Source organism: Gorilla gorilla, chromosome 1, assembly GCF_029281585.2.
Source record: "Gorilla gorilla gorilla isolate KB3781 chromosome 1, NHGRI_mGorGor1-v2.1_pri, whole genome shotgun sequence".
NCBI classification, from domain to species: domain Eukaryota; kingdom Metazoa; phylum Chordata; class Mammalia; order Primates; family Hominidae; genus Gorilla; species Gorilla gorilla.
Window position 1 is genome coordinate 208,658,069 of NC_073224.2, and position 22,593 is coordinate 208,680,661.

A 22,593-nucleotide genomic window follows, 5' to 3' on the forward strand; every position below is an offset into this window, starting at 1 on the left:
AACATGGCTCACTGCAGCCTCAACCTCCTGCTCGAGGGATCCTCCCACTTCAGCCTCCCGAATAGCTGGGGCCACAAGCCCATGCCTCCATGCCCAGCTAATTTTTAAAAATCATTTGTGGAGACATGGTCTTGCTATATTGCTCCTGAGCTCAAGCAGTCCACCTGCCTCAGCCTCCCAAAAATGCTGTGATTACAATAATTAACCACCATGCCTGGCCTGAAATCAGCTATTTCTATTATAAAAATCATTTCTTTTGAGAAACCAAGAAAAGCAGAAAGATGAAAAAATAGTCTATATTTCTACCACTCCAAAGATAATCAGTGTTAATTTTTTTCTTTTTTTTTTTTGAGACGGAATTTCACTCTTGTTGCCCAGGCTGTAGTGCAATGGCACGATCTCGGCTCACTGCAACCTCCGCCTCCCACGTTCACGTGATTCTCTTGCCTCAGCCTCCAGAGTAGCTGGGATTACAGGGATGCATCACCATGCCTGGTTAATTTTGTATTTTTTGTAGAGACTGGGTTTCTCCATGTTGGTCAGGCTGGTCTTGAACTCCCAACCTCAGGTGATCCGCCCACCTCAGCCTCCCAAAGTGCTGGGATTACAGGCATGAGCCACCGCGCCTGGCCAATCACTGTTAATTTTATACATTTTTCTAATGCCTTTTTTTCTACTCAGAACTGTTTAGTTTTTGCATATTTGTTAGAACTATGTGTACAATATTTTTTATTTATTTATTTATTATTTTTTTTTTTTTGAGACGGAGTCTTGCTCTGTCGCCCAGGCTGGAGTGCAGTGGTGCGATCTCGGCTCACTGCAAGCTCCGTCTCCCGGGTTCACACCATTCTCCTGCCTCAGCCTCCTGAGTAGCTGGGATTACAGGTGCCCGCCACCACGCCCAGCTAATTTTTTTGTATTTTTAATAGAGACGGGGTTTCACCGTGTTAGCCAGGATGGTCTCGATCTCCTGACCTTGTGATCCGCCCGCCTTGGCCTCCCAAAATGCTGGGATTACAAGCGTGAGCCACCGCACCTGGCCAGAACTGTGTGTACAATCTTATTTGCTGCTTTTTTCTCTTAACATTGCTCAGCCAACATCTGATGTCATAAACGTTATTTTAATGACTATATTATTTTAGAATATATTATAGATAATATAGAAATCTGGCTATACAAAAGTAATTACATTGTTAGGTAGTCTGGTAAACATTGTTTTACATTTCTGACCTCTAAAATCTTAGGGTGCTCCATCAATTGATACATAGCATTGTATACATTTTAAATAAAGCATTAGAAAGCTGGGCCCGGTGGCATGTGCTTATAATCCCAGCTATTTGGGAGGCTGAGGCAGGAGGATTCCTGGAGCCCAAGAGTTCAAAACCAGCCTGGGCAACACAGTGAGACTCCATCTCAAAAAAATGAAAAAAGAAAGCATTACAAGATCAGTTATAACTTAGAAATCATCCTCAGAGGCTGGGCGTGGTTGCTTACGCCTGTAACCCTAGCACTGTAGGAGGCTGAGGCAGGAAGATTGCTTGAGCCCAGTTCAAGACCAGCCTGGGCAACACAGTGAGACCTTGCCTCTACAAATGATTTTTAAAAATTAACTGAGCATGGTGGCACAGACCTGTGGTCCCAGCTACTCAGGAGGCTGAGGTGAGAGGATCACTTGAGCCCAGGAGGTCGAGGCTGCAGTGAGCCATGATTCCAACCCGGGTGACAGAGCAAGATCTCATCTCAAAAAAAAAAATGAAAGAAAGAAATTGTCCTCAGAGACAAAAGAAAAACTTTGGTAAAGAAAAAAGATTGGAGTCACTCAGCTGTCAGGTCGGTACCACAGTCTGTCTGATCTCTGCAGCACCAGGGAGTTATTAAACATTTCCAAGTGAGAGGGTGTATTATGTTTAAAATGTTACCTATCACAAAAGAGGAAAAGATAGAGCAAAGTGCTACATTAAATGTATGTCATGGGGACTCAAAGAAGGGGAATTTTTTAAACTTCACAGGGGTATATCTTTTATCTGGGCCATCTGGGCCTAGAGCACAAATAGGATTTTGGTAGGGTGATGCATTCCAGCATCATGGGCAAACTGGCGTAGGACAACAGGTCAGTGATCTTGAAAAATTTGGCACCTTTCGGCAAGTAGGAAAGATAGATTGTTACTGTTTATCTTCACTTATTTCTTTTTTATTCTTTCTCTTACTTTCTAGTATGCTTTTCTCAGCATCCACAGATAAAACCGTGGCTGTGTGGGATAGTGAAACAGGTGAGAGGGTTAAAAGGCTAAAGGGACATACTTCCTTTGTGAATTCCTGTTATCCAGCCAGGAGAGGCCCTCAGCTTGTCTGCACTGGCAGTGACGATGGCACAGTTAAGGTGGGTATCGTCTCTCCGTGTTCCAGTTTCTGAGGTGATGTGATGTGAACCTTATCTTGCCTTGCCACTAGTACTCTAGCTTCCTGTGCAAAAGTTAATTTTAGCAGTCATTTCCCATAACACACTTGAAATTTTTCCCCATTTAAAATAAAACATTTAATACATGTTTTAATTACCCTACAGAATAATAATAGAACCATAGAATAAATTGTTACTTGAAATAGGCCGGGCGCTGTGGCTCACACCTGTAATCCTAGCACTTTGGGAGGCCGAGGCGGGTGGATCACGAGGTCAGGAGATCAAGACCATCCTGGCTAACACGGTGAAACCCCGTCTCTACTAAAAATACAAAAATTAAGCCGGGCGTGATGGCGGGCACCTGTAGTTCCAGTTGCTCGGGAGGCTGAGGCAGGAGAATGGTGTGAACCTGGGAGGCGGAGCTTGCAGAGATTGCACCACTGCACTCCAGCCTGGGCGACAGAGTGAGACTCCGTCTCAAAAAAAAAAAATGAACTGCCAGTAATATACGTGTCTTTCAAGGCTGTTATGAGTATCCCCACCAACAGGGAGGCAGCAAAAAAAAAAAAAAAAAAACGCTGTTCTGAGATTATAGACAATATATAAAAAGTTCAGTGAATAGTTTTAGTATGGCACAAGATGGGAACTTAAACATCGTTTAGTCAGATGGTTGCCAGCCTATCTTTATATCATCGTCACCTGAAGAACCTGTTAAAAATACCCGAAGAATCTGGTTCAGTGGATCTGCAATGGGAATCAGATATTTTAAAGTGTCCTTCAGGTGATTCAGTGTAGCCAGTCTCACATTCTGGGAGCCACTGATCTCACTGAGCATCCTCATTTTATAAATAAGGAAACTGAGGCCTAGAAATAATAATTTATCTCAGAGGCACACAAGGACACAGTACATCATAGTACCAACCATTTGATTCTCTCTTTGACACGAATTTTGGACTCTGGTTTATATTTTAATTGTTAAACAGTGAGGGACTTCAAAAGAGTACATCTGGAAAACTACACCCCCATACTTCTTATTGCTTTTTAAATGAATTAATGAATTTGCTTTTTTTTTTTTTCTTTGAGACAGGGTCTTGCTCTATCGCCCAGGCTGGAGTGCAGTGGCACAATCTTGACTCACTGTAGCCTCCACCTCCCGGGTTCAAGTGATTCCCCAGCCTCAGCCTCTTGAGTAGCTGGGATTACAGGTGCGCACCACCATACCTGCCTAATTTTTGTATTTTTGGTAGAGATGGGGTTTCACCATGTTGCCCAGGCTGGAGTGCAGTGGTGCAATCTCAGCTCACTGCAACCTCCACCTCCTGGGTTCAAGCAGTTCCCCTGCCTCAGCCTCCCTAGTAGCTGGGACTACAGGGACCCATACCACGCCCAGCTAGTTTTTGTATTTTCAGTAGAGGCAGGGGTTCATCATATTGGCCAGGCTGGTCTCAAACTCCTGACCTTGTGATCCGCCCCCCTCGGCCTCCCAAAGTGCTGGGATTACAGCCGTGAGCCACCATACTTGGCTGAGACGTTTTTCTGCTGAGTGGTTTTCTTATACCTAATCACTTGGGGCCCCTTGATGGTTGGATGGGAGGAGAGTCTGTGGTTTAAGATTGGTTTCTAAACCAGAGCTCTGACATAGATGTCACTGTAGTTGGAGAGTCTTAACAGTAGCTGATTTACTAATTGTCATTTCAGAAGATAGTAAGAGGTGGAAATGCCCCAGTGAATTTTGTTAACATTATTATTGAGGGCCTGCTGTAATAAACATCTAGGAACTATTTAGGTAGTAGAAAAAGAGTATATGTCCTTTCTGTCTTCCTTCTTTTGGTTTTTTGTTTCTCTTCTGCCTTAATTAAACATGATTTGGAATAGTTATTTTTACCTTATTACTCAAGTTAATACCTTTTTTAATGAGCAGTATGTCACATCACCTAAAGATGACTACTTTTTAACTAGCTCCTATTTTTAATGTCAGTATATTTATATTTAAGGCATCATTAAACAGCTTTTTGCAATGTACTTTTCAGTTACTTGTGAAGTTGGAATGCTTTGTGTTATTGTATTTTTGTTACTAGGTTGCAAGTACAGGAATTGAATAACTTCAGTTTAAGAGGAAAAAAAGTCATGTTGCTTTTTACATTTCAGAGTTCTTAACAGAAAGCAAAGGTTTCCAACAGCACTTGCATTTTTAGTCTAAAAGTAGCATTCTGGGCATTATTTATACAGATCGTTTTCAAACTTTTTATCAAGTGCATTCTTCTAATAAAATTAAGTGAAATACTGCCTGTATGTGTGTATGTACTCATATATATATAAATTTCCCTTTCATGAGCAGTTCAGTCCTAAAGCCAGTTATATAGGCCAAAGCAGGGAAGGTGCTCTAGTTAGAGATGGGCCAAGGTGGCCCAGAGTAGGGTGTCAGCACAAGTGTGGTAAGGAGAGCATCCACACTGGGCAGGGCAGTACATTGTAGGGAGTAGTCAGAGAGTGAGGAAGGCATCCATACAACACAGGGTAGGTAACCAGTGTGGGGAGTTTGAGGATGAGGGAGGGGCAGCAGCCCAACAGTGCCCTAATGGGGTGAAAGGGTCGCCTGTACATGAATCAGTACGGGGAGAATGTGGATGTCAAAGCCTGAACTGAGGGCATCCACACAGGGTAGAAATGATTTGGTGTAGGGAGTCTGAGACTGAGCAAGATGATGACAGCATGCTTGGAGAAGTGCAGACTGGAAAAGAGCCGTAGCAGAGTGATGAGGGTGTTCACACAGAGGAATGACCCAAGTTGGTTAAGGAAGAGTCACACATGGCTTCAACCAAGAATGGGAATCACAATTCAAGTAGGGAAAGGAGGAAAATTATCCAGGGGAAGGGTGGAAGAGAATATGGGAAACTGGTTGCATGCAGGAAGCGTAATCAAATAAGTGAATATACTGAATTTAATGGGAGGCTGATTTCTCTGTCCAAGAACAGAGTTACCAGTACAAAAGAGAAGACTAAAATGAATCTTGTGTGAGGTATAAGTGTGAACTCACAATATTCAATATAGAAACATACAGAAAAAAATAGACATAAATGTATGAGTGTGTGTGTGTACCTAAATGTACATATATTGCCTGACTGTCCACTGAAAAGGTTTAGGAGCAACAAGACCCCAATAGCAATAGCACCCCTTACTGCACAGGTACTGTTTTCCATTAAAAGGAACCAGGGCTCCTTTTTCAGCCCGGGGGCAGTGAAAGTACAAGATAAGCCTTGTACTTGTCAAGGCTTATTTTGTCAAAAGAACATCCTAACTCAATTATCAAATCGACCTAATTAGTAATGGGACAAGACAAAATCATGAGCCATTTGCTAGGATACAACAAAGATGCAGCATCATTTCTGTGATATTCCTACCAAAGATGTATAACTTAAATCTAATCAAGAGGAAACATAAGACAAACCTAAATTGGGGATGATGACTGTCCTGTAACTTTCAGAAGTGTTGAGTTCATAAAACTGAAGAAAAGTTTGAGAAAGTCTTGCAGGCTGGAGTCTAAATTTAACATATGATTCCAGACTGAATCCTTGTGCAATAAGACATTTGGGATAACTGGTAAAACTTGAGTGGGATTTGAGGATAAAATGGTGATAGTGTATCTGTATTTCTTGATTTTGATGGTTATGTTGAGATGATGTAGGAGAACATCTTTGTAGGACAGACACTATTTAGGAGTGATAAGGGGCCAGGTGCAGTGGCTTATGCCTGTAATCCTAGCACTTTGGGAGGCCTAGGCAGGTGGATCACTTGAGGTCAGGAGTTCGAAACCAGCCTGGCCAACTTGAAGAAACCCTGTCTCTACTAAAAATACAAAAAAGCCGTGCATGGTGGCAGATGCCTGTAATACCAGCTACTCAGGAGGCTGAGGCAGAATTGCTTGAACCCGGGAGATGGAGGTTGCAGTGAGCAGAGATCATGCCACTGCACTCCAGCATGGGCAACAGAGTGAGACTCCCATCTCAAAAAAAAAAAAAAAAAAAAAAGGTGATAAGGCATTGGGTAAGCAACTTACTCTCAAATGATTTAGACCAAAAAAAGTGTTCTTTTTACTTCCAAGTTTTCTATAAATTTATGATTGCTTCAAAGTATAATAATTATTAAAAGTGGTAGTTATCTGGAACTAAAATTCTAAATTATTTTAAACAAACTTTGACTACCATGACTTTTAGGAGAAAGACAAAGATAGATTTGACCTGAGTGAAGTATCTATTGAGGCAAAGATTATAGTACAGTTTATAAAATATATAGGATCTAAATTATTAAGGCCTTGAATTCCAGGTTAAGAAGTTTGGACTTGATTCTGTAACCACAGGAGTTGGGGGAGTGGGAGATGTTGGGCATGTAGGAGAGGAGTGAAGCGTTCTTTTTGGACCATTTATCTGAGTAATGAACTAATTTTTAGTTCGTATTTACATGAACGAAGAAGAAACTACTTTTCATCCTAAACCATGAGAATTGGGAGGAAGAGGCATCTTGGCACAGATCCTACTCAGACTCTCCTTGTTGACTACAGGATTGAAGTTAAGCCTATGACCTTCCCTAAAGTTCCATGGCTGATTCCTTTCTTTTTGATGCCAGCCCTTTAAAACTTGGAACAGTCACCCCAAAGTCTCTCTTCTGAATGAAACGACCCATACTCTTAAAACATTTACTTGTGGTTCATCTTCTCAAGTGTGTCATTCATTTATTGAAACATCTCTGAGCCCTCTCTGTGTTATCCACGCTTTAAAAATGTAGAGCTATAAGGGTTTGTTTGTTTAAGAGATGGGGTCTTGGCCGGGTGCAGTGGCTCACGCCTGTAATCCCACCACTTTGGGAGGCCGAGGTGGGTGGATCACCTGAGGTCAGGAGTTCGAGACCAGCCTGGCCAACATGGTGAAACCCCCGTGTCTACTAAAAATACAAAAATTAGCTGGGCGTGGTGGCTCATGCCTGTAATCCCAGCTATCCAGGAGGCTGAAGCAGGAGAATTGCTGGAACACGGAAGCAGAGGTTGCAGTGAGCCGAGATGCCGCCACTCTCACCCAGGCTGGAGTAGAGATCCGCAATCACGGCTCACTGCAGCCTCAACCTCTCTGGCCCAAGCGATCCTCCCATCTCAGCCTCCCAAGTAGCTGGGACTATAGGCATATACCACCACACCCAACTTTGTTTTTATTTTGTAGAGATGAGGAATCACCATGTTGCTCAGGCTGGTCGCTAACTCTGGGCTAAAGCCATCCTCCTGGCCTCGGCCTCCGAAAGTGCTGGGGTTACAGGCATGAGCCACCACACCTGGCCCTCTAAGAATTTTATAGTTTTAGCTCTTACATTTAGGTCCTTGATCCATGTTGAATTAATTTTTGTGTATCATGTTAGGCAGGGGCTTACCTTCATTCTTTGGCATGTGGTTAGCCAGTTGTCTTAGCACAATTTGTTGAGAAGACTACTTTTTCCTTCTATATGGACCATAGTTACTTGCTTCTTTGCATGCCTTATATTTTGTTGAAAACTAGGCATTTAAATATTATAGCGTGGTGACTCTGGAAATTAGGTCCCCAGAGCTGCTTATTGTAGTTGTTTGTTTAGTGACTTTCTGTGGGTTGGGGTAAGGTGAGGGTGGTTGGTTGGTTGGTTTTTGAGACGAAGTCTCGCTCTGTAGCCCAGGCTGGAGTGCAGTAGCGCGATCTTGGCTCACTGCAACCTCCACCCCCCGGGTTCAAGTGATTCTTGCACCTCAGCTTCCTGAGTAGCTGGGGTTACAGGGGCACACCACCATGACCAGCTAATTTTTGTATTTTTAGTAGAAACAAGGTTTTACCATGTTAGCCACGCTGGTCTTGAACTCCTGACCTCAAGTGATCCATCCACCTCGGCCTCCCAAAATGCTGGGATTACAGGCGTGAGCCACCATGCCCGGCCTGTTTAGTGAATTTTTGAACTAATTTTGTAAAGTTTGTATTCTTTGTCCTGTGTGACCACTGAATTCTTTTTTTCATTAGCTTAGTGGTCAGCTAGTGAATGACAGAAGTTTCCTAAATTACCTACAACAAGAACAAAAATTCTCCCACTCTTTGCAGATTGTCTTTTTGTATGTTGGAGCCTGCCTTCAACTCCTTGCCATGCAGTTTACGTCTCTCCTTAGCTTTCACTTCCTGCTGCGCAGAGCCTGAAGGTCAACCAGACAGCTTACGGCCTTCTCAGATCTTTTCTAAGTATGTGCCCAGCCCTGGACATGCAAGTGGTCTAGATTGCCAGGGATGGGCCAGGCGTGGTGGCTCATGCCTGTAATCTTAGCACTTTGGGAGGGCGAGGCAGACAGATCACTTGAGGCCAGGAGTTTGAGACCAGCCTGGTCAACATGGCGAAACACTGTCTCTACTAAAAATACAAAAATTAGCTGGGCATAGTGGCACACGCCTGTAATCCCACCTACTCGGGAGGCTGAGACATGAGAATTGCTTGAGCCCGTGAGGTGGAGGTTGCAGTGAGACAAGATCGCACCACCGCACTCCGGCCTGGGTGACAGGGAGAGTCTGTCCCTAGATAGACAGAGAGAGAGAGAGAGAGAGAGAGAGAGAGAGATTAGATAGATAGATAGATAGATAGATAGATAGATAGATAGATAGATAGATAGATGATAGAAAGATAGATTAGATAGATAGATAGATAGATAGCCTAGGTGACAGAGGGAGAGTCTGTCCCCAGATTAGATAGATAGATAGATAGATAGATAGATAGATAGATAGATAGATAGATAGATAGCCAGGAATATGTCAGTGCTTTTCGAAGCTCTTATTCCCCAAATTGTCTCCTTCCCCAGCCCTTCCTCCCAAGGTTTTTGGTTTGTATTTTTGCCCCAACTGTTTTTCATTGCCCCCAGGAACCAGAGGCTAATAATGTCCTTTCCTTTAAATGTTTTCAAGGGAAGTTCCAAGTTAGGCAAAATAAATGTCAGTCCTTTGGGCTCATCCTTCAGGGAGCCACCAGACAGGTAAAAATAAACAATTTTTATTGTTTATTCTTTGACAATAAGAAATAGGCCCCGTTTGCTTCCTCAGTACTAGGAAACCATACTGGGAATATGGGTTATCTTCAAAGCTGTTGCTGAGCAGGAGACAGAGCCAGCACAAGTTAAAACACTACAAAGCCCTTTTACTGGGACTCAGGGAGTTTTTTGTTTCCTTTTTCCTCATTAAGGGTTTGCCGGGTTACTATAAACTTTTGATTAGTTTTGAGGGTTCCAACAGTTGATTCTGACAGATTTTGCTGGTTAATTTGCTGCTTTCGTGGAGGGACAAGCTTTTGTCATTGTTTATTATACTATTTTCACTGACATACCCTCTATTTTTTTAAATGTGGGTTGCAGCCTACTAATGAATTAGTCTCTGCAGTTTGAAAAAATTGTCTGATATCCTTGTTGTTCTAAAAAATATATGAACTAAGTAGTTAGGGGAATTCCATTCTAAGAGTATGTTGATTTAACTCTGTTCACTTTAACAAAGAAGTCTGAAAATATAACCGAAGTTTTGTTTCACCAGCCTTCAAATGTCTTGGCAAAATTGAGGACACTGCTTACCATGTGTGTTATTAGAATATCCAGGAGTTAGTGATATAGGATCCCAATTATAGATGTGTTCATGTCCACAAAGTCCTCGTACTTAAGGGATATTTGTACTGTGCAATTGCTTCTTAGAATGATGTTGCTGATAGACTGTCTTGTCCTTTGCTTCAGCTTTGGGACATCCGGAAGAAAGCAGCCATCCAGACATTTCAGAACACGTACCAGGTGTTAGCTGTGACCTTCAATGACACAAGTGATCAGATTATTTCTGGTGGAATAGACAATGATATCAAGGTATGTTTGATGTTTATATTTCCATTTCATCTATCTGCACTTAGAAACGAATTTTTTCAAACTTCTGAGATTGTGGTAGCTTTGCACTTAATACCAACTGAAAGGAAAATAGTAACTTGGAACTTATTTTCTTCTTCTCCTGTCTTCATTGACTTCCTAAATTAAAGGTTGCATTGCAGATCTTATAAATGCTGTCAGGGACCAGGCACTTAATGTGAAGTGTGAAGTCTCTGTAGGGGGACTTTGTAAAAAATAAAGAGTGCATTTCCTTTTAAAGACATTCAAAATCTTTTTTTAACCATCTTGGTTTAAAGAGAGCAGTGAATCAGTTTGTGATTCTGTATCCTCATCTCTCACTGTGTTTTTCTTTTTGACACTATGGAAAGAGAGTTTTCTAAGTTTCTCTAAGAATGAGAGAAGGTAATGATATTAAAGAGGCAATAGACCATATGGCAGTACAGTGTAGCTCAAACTTTCAAGTAATTGACTTGGGTTCTAATCCCAGTTTCACCATTTTCTAGTTTTGTGACTTCAAGCACCTTCTTTAAGCCTCTTTTTCTTGTGTGAATGGTGAGGGGGTAATGATAAAAAAAAAACAGTAGCATCTACCACATACCATTGTGGGGATTAAATGAGCCTGATTCATTAGAGCACTTAGCAGAATTCCTGGACATAACAAGTGCCAGGAAATGTATTATTTTGGGCCTGCACAGCTTCTGTCTTCCTCTCCTCTTGGCTTCCTTGGGGATCTTAAACGACTTTGACCTTACCTTCTGCTTTATAGTAAGAAGAGTAACTGTCAGATAAATACTCAACTTTCTGTGTTGTCCTTACCTAGAAGTTGTACTGTATTTCCGTCCCTCGTTGTTTCCTTTGCTGTTACTTTGGATGAAATATCCTTGCTTTTGGCCAGGTGTGGTGGCTCACACCTGTAATTCCTGCACTTTGGGAGGCCGAGGCGGGTGGATCACAAGGTCAGGAGACCGAGACCATCCTGGCCAATGTGGTGAAACCTCGTCTCTACTGAAAATACAAAAATTAGCTGGGTGTCGTGGTGGTGTGCCTGTAATCCCAGCTACTCAGGAGGCTAAGGCAGGAGATTACTTGAACCTGGGAGTCAGAAGTTGCGGTGAGGCGAGATCACGCCACTGCACTCCAGCCTGGCCATGGAGCAAGACTCCATCTTCAAAAAAAAAGAAAGGAATATCCTTGCTTTTGTCTAAAGGTAGTCTTTTTTTTTTTTTTTTTTTTTTTTTTGAGTCAGAGTCTTGCTCTGTAGCACAGGCTGGAGTGCAGTGGTGCTATCTCAGCTCACTGCAACCTCTGCCTCCTGGGTCCCAGTTCAAGCAATTCTCCTGCCTCAGCCTCCTGAGTAGCTGGGATTACAGGCACGTGCCACCATGCCCATCTAATTTTTGTATTTTTTAGTAGAGACAGGGTTTCACCATGTTGGGCAGGCTTATCTCGAACTCCTGACCTTGTGATCCACCTGCCTCGGCCTCCCAAAGTGCTGGGATTACAGGTGTGAGCCACCATGCCCGGCCTAAAGGTAGTCCTTTAAATGTGAGGGTTTCAATCCTTCGTCACTTCTTTCAACCTCTTCTTTTCTACTTTTCTTTTTTTTGAGACAGAATCTCACTCTGTCGCCCAGACTTGAATGCAGTGGTGTGATCTTGGCTCACTGCAACTTCTGCCTCCTGGGTTCAAGCAATTCTCTTGCCTCAGCGTCCTGAGTAGCTGGGACTACAGGCGTGTGCCACCGTGCCTGGCTAATTTTGTATTTTTGGTAGAGACAGGGTTTCTCCATGTTGGTCAGGCTGGTCTCGAACTCCTGACCTCGGGTGATCCACCCGCCTTGGCCTCCCAAAGTGGGATTACAGGCATGAGCCACCATGCCTGGCGCAAAACTTCTTAAAAAGGATGATGATGGTGGTGGTGATAATATTGTTATCATCATTATCTAACACATAGTGCTTACTTTCTGCCAGTTGTTGTTCTCAGAGCTTTACATCATTAATTCATTTAAGCTTTGCTATTGACCTCCTCACGGATCTTAAAGACTTTGACCTTACAACCTCATGAAATAAATCCTACTGATGCGATTGTACAGATGAGGAAACTGAGCTAAAAGAGGCACAACAGCTTAAACCCAGGTTACACAGCTAATACGTGATGGAACCTCAGTTCAAATCCCAGAGTTTCATTCTAGAGTTATACTCTTAATACTTAGAGGAATCCCCTGGAGATTTTTCTGCACTCACTGTCTTCAGTTCCTCACATACCATTCATTCTTCATTCCTAATAGTCTGGTATTTTTTTTGTTTTTTGTATGTGTTTTTGTTTTTTAACATAATTGCTCTGTACCATAGACCTCGTCTTCTCTCTTACCTGAGTTCTGTGACAACAAACTGTCCTATCCATCTGGTAGTTTCTTCTCCTTCTCTACATACCATTATGAGCTACTCTGTCTGTGGAGTCTTTAAACATCATTATTCGCCAAGGGCCTTTGCTTTTCTCACTGTGTACATTCCCCAAGACAGATCTCGTCTACTTCCACAACTCCGTCATCCCTCTGCCGAAGACAGTTTTCCCACCCCAGATCTTAAGCATCAGGTCCTTGTGTACAACTAGCTGTACAGTATCCCCCATTTGAATGTCTCATAGGTACCTAAGAATTCAGGTTTTCCAAAATTGAACTTCCCATCCCTTTTCCATCATATAAATACTTGGAGAATGAAGAATCAGAACATGGAAACTTAGATCAACTTTAATAGCTATGCACAATATTTCCCAGAATGGAGTTGGGAGCTCACTGGCGTCAGAATCACTAGAAGCCTTCTTGTACACATGAAAATAGATTAATGTCATCAAGCTATGATAACTTTTATACTTTTCAAGACATGTAAATTTACATACAGTGAAATAAACATTTTTGGTGTACAGTTATAAGAATTTTAATGTTTGCATAGATTCACTACCACCAACAGAGTACCAAATTTGATTGATGCCCTCGTCTCCTCTGTGGGGATACACTAACCTAACAATAATACTCTTGTGCTAGTAAAGTCTTCTTACTACCAATAGTATGGCTTACTTTGGGCTCTTTATCTGGACTGTTCCTGGGCCTTCTAAAGACAATAGTGCTATATAGCACAAATTCTCACAGCTTAAATAAAAGAAGCTAGCCTCAAAAGGTTTTATGTATATATATAGGATTCCTTATATTCTCAAAAAAAATTATAGGGCAAAGAAGAGATCAATAATCAGCAAGTGTTAGGGATGAAGAGGTTTGACACAAAGGAGAAAAATTAGGAAATTTTTGGGGTGATGAAAATTGTTCAGTACTCTGTTGGTGATAGTAAACTAAAAAGTGTTTGCTGGGCGTGCTGGCTCACGCCTGTAATCCCAACACTTTGAGAGGCCAAAGCAGGCGGATCACTTAAGGTCAGGAGTTCTAGACCAGCCTGGCCAACATGGCGAAACCCCGTCTCTACTAAAAATACAAAAATTAACCAGGCATGGTGGCATGCGCCTGTAATCCCAGCTACTCAAGAGGCTGAGGCACGAGACCGGCTTGAACCAGGGTGGCGGGGGTTGTGGTGAGCCAAGATCGTGCCACTGCACTCCAGCCTAGGCGACAGAGAGAGACCCTGTCTCAAAGCATTAAAAAAAAGCTAAAAAGCGTTTAATCCATCCACAGACATTCAAATTTTTCTGCCAATGCTTCATTTTCGGGGAATTTTTTAAATTAGAAGTGCACCCAGCACTGAGACAGTCCCCTTGTTTGTGTACTGTATATATTGTATTCTCTTTTCTAAACAAAACATCAGTATAGACTTTTCCTAATTTGTTTACTTATTTACCTTAAATGTTTTATGCAGATATAAAATTTGCATTCAAATATATGTTTAACAAATCAACTTTATTGGGAATAACATTATTAACAATTAATTACAATTAAAATAGATTTAGTAATAAAAGTGATGCTTTGTATATTAAAGTGCAGAAAATGTAAAAGAATTATAAAAATAGATGTCACTGTAGTTTCATCATCCGAATTCAGTCACTCTTACTATTTCACAGTGTACTTCCTTCAAGTCTTTTCTGTACTACAATGTTTTGTATGTAAACATTATAATATTCATTCTTTAGATAATGCTTTTTTTTTTTTTTTTCAAGAGAGTCTCGCTCTGCCGAGGCTGGAGTGCAGTGGTGCAATCATGGCTCACTGCTGCCATGACCTTCTGGGCTCAAGCAATTCTCTCACCTCAGCCTCCCAAGTAGCTGGGACTATAGGTACATGCCACTATGCCCAGCTAAATTTTTTTTTTTTGAGACGGAGTTTCATTCTTGTTGCCCAGGCTGGAGCGCAATGGCATGATCTCAGCTCACTGCAACCTCCACCTCCCGGACTCAAGTGATTCTCCTGCCTCAGCCTCCCGAGTAGCTGGGATTACAGGCACCCGCCACCACGTCCCGCTAATATTTTGTATTTTTAGTAGAGACATGGTTTCACCATGTTGACCAGACTGTTCTAGAACTCCTGACCTCAGGTGATCCACCCACCTCAGCCTCCCAAAGTGCTGGGATTACAGGCGTGAGCCACCATGCCTGGCCAGTTTGGTTCGTTTTCGTTTTTGTTTTTTTAGAAATGGGTTCTCAACACGTTGCCCAGGCTGGTCTTGAACTCCTGGCCTCAAGCAGTCCTCCCTCCTTGGCCTCCCAAAGTGTTGGGATTACAGGCATGAGCCACTGTGCCCAGCCATGATCTCTTTTCACTTATTATCACATGGCTGCTCCTTTGTCAGGAATCCCCCACCCCCACCTTTGATGCATTGCTGTGACTTGCCTCTTATCTTCAGATCACAGCATAGATATCTCTTCTGGAAAGTATACCCTAAACTAAGCCCACCTCTAGTTGCTGTCTATCAAATCATTCTTATTTTCTTAGAATTGTAGTTAGAATCATTTTCCTTTCCATTTTTTTGCTTTATTTTGAGGTCTCACTCGTGTTGCCCAGGCTGCAATGTGGTGGTGGAATCATAGCTCACTGTAACCTTGAATTCCTGTGCTTAAGCGAAGTTGGGATCATTTTGCAATTTGCCACTTAATTGCTAGCTTTGTGATCTTAAGAAAGTTGTTTTAACCTCATCGTCTCCATTTCTTATGTCTAAATGGGAATTGTCAGCTCACCTCATATAATTGTTACATTAATTAAATGAAGTAAGGATATAATATTCCTAGCACCGTGGCAGGGACACAGTGTGTTCAATATATGTCAGCTGCCATTATCATCATCATTTTTTTATTATTACAGTATTAAATAATTTAGTGACAACCATGTCATTGGACATTTAGGCTGTTTCATGTGAATCATTATCACAGATTATGCTGCTATGGACATATTTGTGCATGAAACTTTTTCTGTATTTGTTTTCTTAGAATAGATTTCCAGATGAAAATTAATGTGTTTTAATAAGTATAAGGATGTTTCATATTTGGGATACAGGCTGCCATATTGTTTTCTGGCAGGAGCAGTTAATACAATGTTTGAAACCAGGTTGCTAGAATTATTTCTTTATTTTTGCTCTTGTATAACAGAGTTGGACTGGAGAGAGTTGTATATGTGTTAGAATTTAGTTAGAAGGTAGTCTTTTCCCTATTAAAAATACCCCGCTGATGGCCAGGCACGGTGGCTCATGCCTGTAATCCTAGTACTTTGGGAGGCCAAGGCGGGCAGATCACTTGAGGCCAGGAGTTCCAGACCAGCCTGGCCAATGTGGCAAAACCCTGTCACTACTAAAAATACAAAAATTAGCTGCGCATGGTGGCACACACCTGTAGTCCCAGCTACTTGGGAGCCTGAAGCACGAGAATCGCTTGAACCCGGGAGGTGGAGGTTGCAGCTAGCCAAGATTGCACCACTGCACTCCAGCCTGGATGACAGAGTGAGACTCTGTCCTGATTAGAAAAAAAAAAAAAAAATACCCTGTTGTTACATGCAGAGGGGAGAGTAATTGCTCTCTCAAACTCAGGAAGACTCTTAGTTGTCCTAAAAGACCTCATAAATTTCTTTAAACATGCAAAAGAGAGGCTCCTTTTCAATCAGAAAGACTCAGGAAATGTCGAACCTGAAAAGAACCTTAGACATCACCTCCATCCCTCACTTTAGAGGTGACTGAAGTGAGGCCCTAAGAGGTTAAGTGATCTGGCCAAGATCAAATAGTCATCACTCAGTCAGTGGTAGAGACAGGACCAGAGCTCTATCTCTAGAGGGCTAATAGTCTTGCCACTCTGTCTTGTTACCTCTAGTCAATTAACAAGCACCTTTTAAGCACCTAGAGGCTTACCAGTCTTGAGCCCTTGTGTGACAAATCACCATACTGCCTCACTATATTAGGAGATGCTCCTCAGAGAGCCTGGTTTTTGTTTGTTTCTCAGTCTATCTTAGGTAGCACTGCCTGTTCTAAGAAAGAGAAACAAATAAGGAGTGGGAACCCTTTTTAAAATCTGAGGTAAACAAATTCTGTGTATATTTGTGAGCAGATAATGCTGTTCCCACCAATCTCTTGGAACTTCCTACCTGGTAATAGGATTGGGGAGTCAGAGGAAAATGAAGAAAGAAGAAAATGTGTCACTTGAGAGCCTGATGGTCTGGCTGGCAATCTGGCATTTCTTGTAATCCTGAACTCTAGTTAGGATGGGAGTTCAGTTTGGTTTGTTTTTTTTTTTTTTAATGTAATGGTTAAAAGGATAGATTAGGCCAGGTGTAGTGGCTCATGTTTGTAATCCCTGCACTTTAGGAGGTCTCATCCCTTCAGTTATTAAATATATGGGCCAGGCCAGGCGCGGTGACTCACGCATGTAATCCCAGCACTTCGGGAGGCTGAGGTGGGCGGATCACAAGGTCAAGAGATCGAGACCATCCTGGCCATGGCCAACATGGTCAAACCCCGTCTCTGCTGAAAATACAAAAATTAGCTGGGTGTGGTGGTGCGCGCCTGTAGTCCCAGCTACTCTGGAGGCTGAGGGAGGAGAATCACTTGAACCCGGGAGGCAGAGGTTGCAGTGAGCCGAGATTGCACCACTGCATTCCAGCCTGGCAACAGAGGGAGACTCGGTCTCAATCAGTCAGTTAATCAATGGGTCAGAAGGATCTTTCCAGAATATACAACTGAATGTCTCATTTTTCTGTTTTGAACCCTTCTTTGACTCCCCCGTGAAGGAAATAAAGTGCAGGCCAGGCATTCAAAACCTTTCATGAGCTGGCCTCTGCCTGTCTACCTCATCATCTGCTGCCTCTGGGTGCCTAATCTCCTACAATCCAGCAGTGTTTTTCATGCCCCTATACTTCCATAAATTATCTTGTCCTAGTAAATACCCTTCCACTTTGTCTAAGTTAAAAAAACAACAACAACAACAAAAAAAAAAAACAACTTCCTTCTTCCAGACCCTGCTCAGGTGCTTCATTTTCTGTGAAAGCTTCCCTTTCTCACTCTCATCTCTGTTCCACCAGAGCTAAACCCTCTGACCCGTATGCAACTGTACCTTGCATAGGCCTGTCATTACTTGTTTAAACGTCTTAAGTTTTCCTTGTTATACTGAACACTCCTTGTGAGCAGGGCCATGTCTTTTTTTAATCTCCAGCAGTACCTGCCACTAATCAGATGCCCAGATTTTCATTGAACAGCTGAATAGGATACTTGCAAAATATTTTGCTTAAATTCCTGCTGTAGATTTTTTTTTTTGAGACAGAGTTTTGTTCTTGTTGCCCAGGCTGGAATGCAGTTGTGTGATCTCGGCTCACTGCAGCCTCCGCCTCCCAGGTTCAAGTGATTCTTCTGCCTCAGCCTCCCGAGTAGCTGGGATTACAGGTGTGCACCACCATGCCTGGCTAATTTTTTTTATTTTTAGTAGAGACGGGGTTTCACCATGGCCAGGCTGGTCTTGAACTCCTGACCTCAGGTGATCCAACCACCTTGGCCTCCCAAAGTGCTGGGATTACAGGAGTGAGCCACCCCTGCTGTAGATTTTTTTTGTGCCAAATCCTGGATACTTTTTGGCCCTGCACAAACAAGGTGTACAGGCCTCAAGGGGGAAGTTTGGAAACAACACACAAGTTCTGTGAGGGGTTGGCAAAATGCATTCTCTCCTGGTTGTTACAAAGCTAGATTTCAACAGTGCCTTCTCAGAAGAGAAGGAACAACAGCTTGAGCAAAATGTCAGATATTTCAGGCTTTCCTGATTACTGAAGCAGCAAACATCTTGATATAAAAAAATGATCGTATAGAAAATGTTTTGGGCTCCACACATGAGTGAGTTACTGATGGAGAAAGTGGAGTTGTCTGCCCTATGTATTGCTCTGCTGTGTAACACCTAACTCATTTCTAGATAAGGAAAAGTGTCTTGATTTAAGGAACAGCAAAAGTTTTATTCACTTAGAAAAAAACTACATTGCAATATGAAATAAAATTGGGGGAAAATTTGTATTTTATGTAATACCAGTGACCTTAACAAAATTACTGTTCTTTTTGCCATGTGACTTTCCAGACTATTTCTGTTAGCTTGAAAATATTTATTTTACATAGCTGTAGTCTGTGTAAAGATAAATACTGTTTTGTATTTTCCTTTTTTGCTTAATAGCTTATTATGTAAATATTTTTACATTTGGTCTTCTGAGTTATTTTTAGGAACTTCTTAACAATAGCTACACATTATTGAGGACCTGTCTTGTGCCTGGCATTTGCTAAGCATTCTTATAATCCTTACAACAGCCGTAAGAAGTAGCTATTGTTACCCCTAATCTTACAGACCAGGAAACAGGCCCAGAAAGAATTAGTGACCCAATGACACATAACTCTAAGTGGCAAGGAACAGTTTATTCTTACCCTAAGTCACCACTCTTTCTACTCTGTCATGCTATCTCCTGTATGAGAATTCAGTTTTGCAATGTGCTTATGAACCATAATTTAATAAACCACCTATTTTTCCTGCTTGACATTTAGGTTATTTTCTGTATCTTACCTTTCCTGTACAAGCAATAGTGAACCTGTAATTTATTTTTATTTTAATAAATGTGCTTTTCCAAAGTGTATGTGCATGTACATATCCATACATGTACATATATATACATTTATTGTCACATATTGTTACATTATATGAAAAATTTTAAGCATCTGTGTTTTTCATATTGTTACACAAACATGTAATCATAATGCCTTTTTTAAATGACATGTTCGTTTTATGTATTTATAATAATTTTTAATGGCTAAGAATCATAGTTTAAGCATTTTAAGCACTCTTTAGTTTTTTTCTATAATAGTTTTTCTTTGCTATGATTTGAAAATAACCTTTCTGAATTCTATTTTTTTGTGTGTAAAACTTTATCTTAACATTTGATATGCATTCATTTATATTTATCTAGTCAAACGTGGTAACCTGAGCTACCTTTTTAGAAAGACAGAGATTGGCCAGGCATAGTGGCTCATGCCTGTTAATCCAAATACTGAGAGGATGAGGTGGGAGGATCGCTTGAGCCCGGGAGTTCAAGACTAGCCTGGGCAACATGGTGAAACCTGTCTCTTCAGAAAAATTAGCTGGGTATAGTAGCATGCTCCTGTAGTCCCAGCTACTGGGGAGGCTTAGATGGGAGAATCACCTGAGCCCGGGAAGTCAAGGCTACAGCGAGCCATGATAATGCCACTGCACTGGGCAACAGAGTGAGACCCTGTCTCAAAAAAAAAATTAAAATTAAAAAAAGGTGTTTTTCTCTTTGACAGAAATCCTGTGTTTTATAGTAGAGTAATATCAGTGTCTCTGGGCAATTGACTCTTGTCTCTTGTGTCATTCTCTTTCTCTGCTTTTATTAATTTGATTTCTGGGGGCACCTTTCTGTTTTTGCAGGTCTGGGACCTGCGCCAGAACAAGCTAACCTACACCATGAGAGGCCATGCAGATTCAGTGACTGGCCTGAGTTTAAGTTCTGAAGGCTCTTATCTTTTGTCCAATGCAATGGACAATACAGGTAACTTTGGAAAGGAAATCTCTCCCAGGATCCAAGGAAAAAGTCAAAGATTGCTCACAGATTCCATCAGATGATTAGAATGTGTTGTAATGGGGAAAGCTTTAGGTGAGATAGTCAAGAATCTAGGACTGTAGTCTCAGATCTCTGTCTTGTCCCTGAACAACTTTGCACACAGCATTTCTTCTCTCTAGGCATCAGTTTCTACATTGATAGGAAGACTGGACTTTACCTTTAAGACCCATCTCAGCTCTAGTATGCTGTGTATCCAACAGGATATTAGAAACTCTAGGTGATGAGTTTAATGAAAAAGATGTGAATCTAGAAGTCTATTCAAGGCAGTTCTTGTGCGTTTTCAGAGAGCACCAAGCTTGGATGATCTCTTCTGCTCTTTCCTGCCAGTCTGTCTTCCCTCCCCACTCTGAAAGCATTGGTGTGGGAAGAGGTCTTCATTAAAACATTCTGGATTTACACGAACACACTCTTGCCCTTTCTCTTTGCTTGTTTTTGAGTTGTAGGGTGGGAGGATGGGTTATTGCAGAAAAAAAGTAAGGTGACTTGCTGGATTATATGCTTAATGTTGAGGGAGTTTGGAAATGGCCCTGGTATACAAAATTATAGGCTTGTCAGGAACTAAAATATATTCCCTGACAATACCTGACATTCATTGGGTACTTAATAAATATTTGTTGAATTAATGGACATCTTTACCTTTTAACTATATTCTCAATGGCAAACTTTCATGCATAGCTTTGCCTTTTTATGCCTGTCTGACTCCAAGGATTGATAATACTTTTTTCATACTCAAATAAAATGACATCACTGAAATTCCACTATAGGTATAGCTTCAGTTACATCGGCTATAGCTACTGCTTACAATAGATGTTTATACACATTTAATCTAGCATTAAAAAAATATTTTTTCTGTAATTTTTTTGATAAGACAGGATCTTGCTGTGTTGCCCAGGCTGGTCTCAAACTCCTGGGCCCATGCAAGCCTCCCAAGTACCATGCCTAGCTAATTCTAGCATTCTTTATGAGGAACAATGAAGTTTCCTAGATTGATACTAAAATAAGGAAAAAATAATAGAATAATTTCTTGTGGCTGCATAATACAATTACAAATTCTTTATTTTTGTTTGTTGCCTACAAATTTTAGAACCTTTGCACATATATCATCTCATTGGATCTTTAAAATAGTGTTATTGGCTGGGCAGGGTAGATCACCTGAGGTCAGGAGTTTGAGACCAGCCTGGCCAATGTGGTGAAACCCCATCTCTACTAAAAATACAAAAATTAGCCAGGTGTGGTGGTGGGCACCTGTAATCCCAGCTACTTCGGAGGCTGAGGCAGGAGAATCACTTGAATCTGTGAGGCGGAGGTTGCGGTGAGCCGAGATCTCGCCACTGCACTCCAGGCTGAGCAACAAGAGCGAAACTCCATCTCAGTCATATCAGTCAATAATATTATTTTAAAAAGAAGACAGATAATTTTCTCTTCATTTTACAGAACAGGAAAACCAAGACACAAACAATCTCACTGTTTACCTGACATCACCCAAATATGTAACAGAGATAGAATCAATGTTTACTTTTTCTGATTTTTGGTATGGTACAGTGCTCTTTTGATTTATTTGACCTTTTATATATTTTATATATATCTGACCTTGTTCAGTCTTAGACTATCAGGTGCCCATATGAGGGAAATTAGGAAAGGGCGATGTAAGTTTGGCTTTTATAAGTTCATCGTCACAGTAGTTCCTGGTATTTAGTTTGTCACATTGAAGCTTTGCTGGATGTGACTAAGCTGGCAGAGAAATCTTGCAAAATATCTTTTTGAAATTAGTATCACACCCAACTGCATTCTGTTGCAAATTACCAACATTGCGTGTGACATTTTTCCTTCCTGCCCCCTCAGCTAGCCCCAGTTATTGGGATTTAGATGTATTTTCCTGCTTGAAAAAGAAAAGAGCCTTAACAGGTAGCAGTATGTCATGTTGGACTTTGCCCACCGAGGAAACAGCATCTGACATTGATTGACATGATACTAATTTCAGCTGGGTGCCCAGGAGGCCTCTGGCCGATAGTTGTTTTGGTTGGTTTGTTTATTTGGATTTGTTTTGCAGTTCGTGTCTGGGATGTCCGGCCATTTGCCCCCAAAGAGAGGTGTGTAAAGATATTTCAAGGAAATGTGCACAACTTTGAAAAGGTGAGTTCTGCATGGCAGAGGAGTTTTACTGTTCATTTACTTCAGAGAAACATTTAAGGTGGTACTAAGGATAGAGAGCAGTAG

General features: G+C 41.5%; 1 protein-coding gene across 1 annotated transcript in view; it reads left to right on the plus strand.

The window, feature by feature from the left end:
* Positions 1-22,593, plus strand: part of SNRNP40 (small nuclear ribonucleoprotein U5 subunit 40) — a 37,220-nt gene that overhangs the window by 5,199 nt on the left and 9,428 nt on the right. Inside the window, exons 4-7 of the mRNA XM_019014111.4 lie at positions 2,215-2,380; positions 10,158-10,280; positions 20,184-20,304; positions 22,427-22,509. Coding sequence (XP_018869656.1) covers positions 2,215-2,380; positions 10,158-10,280; positions 20,184-20,304; positions 22,427-22,509 — 493 coding nt within the window. The remainder of the gene's footprint in view (positions 1-2,214; positions 2,381-10,157; positions 10,281-20,183; positions 20,305-22,426; positions 22,510-22,593) is intronic.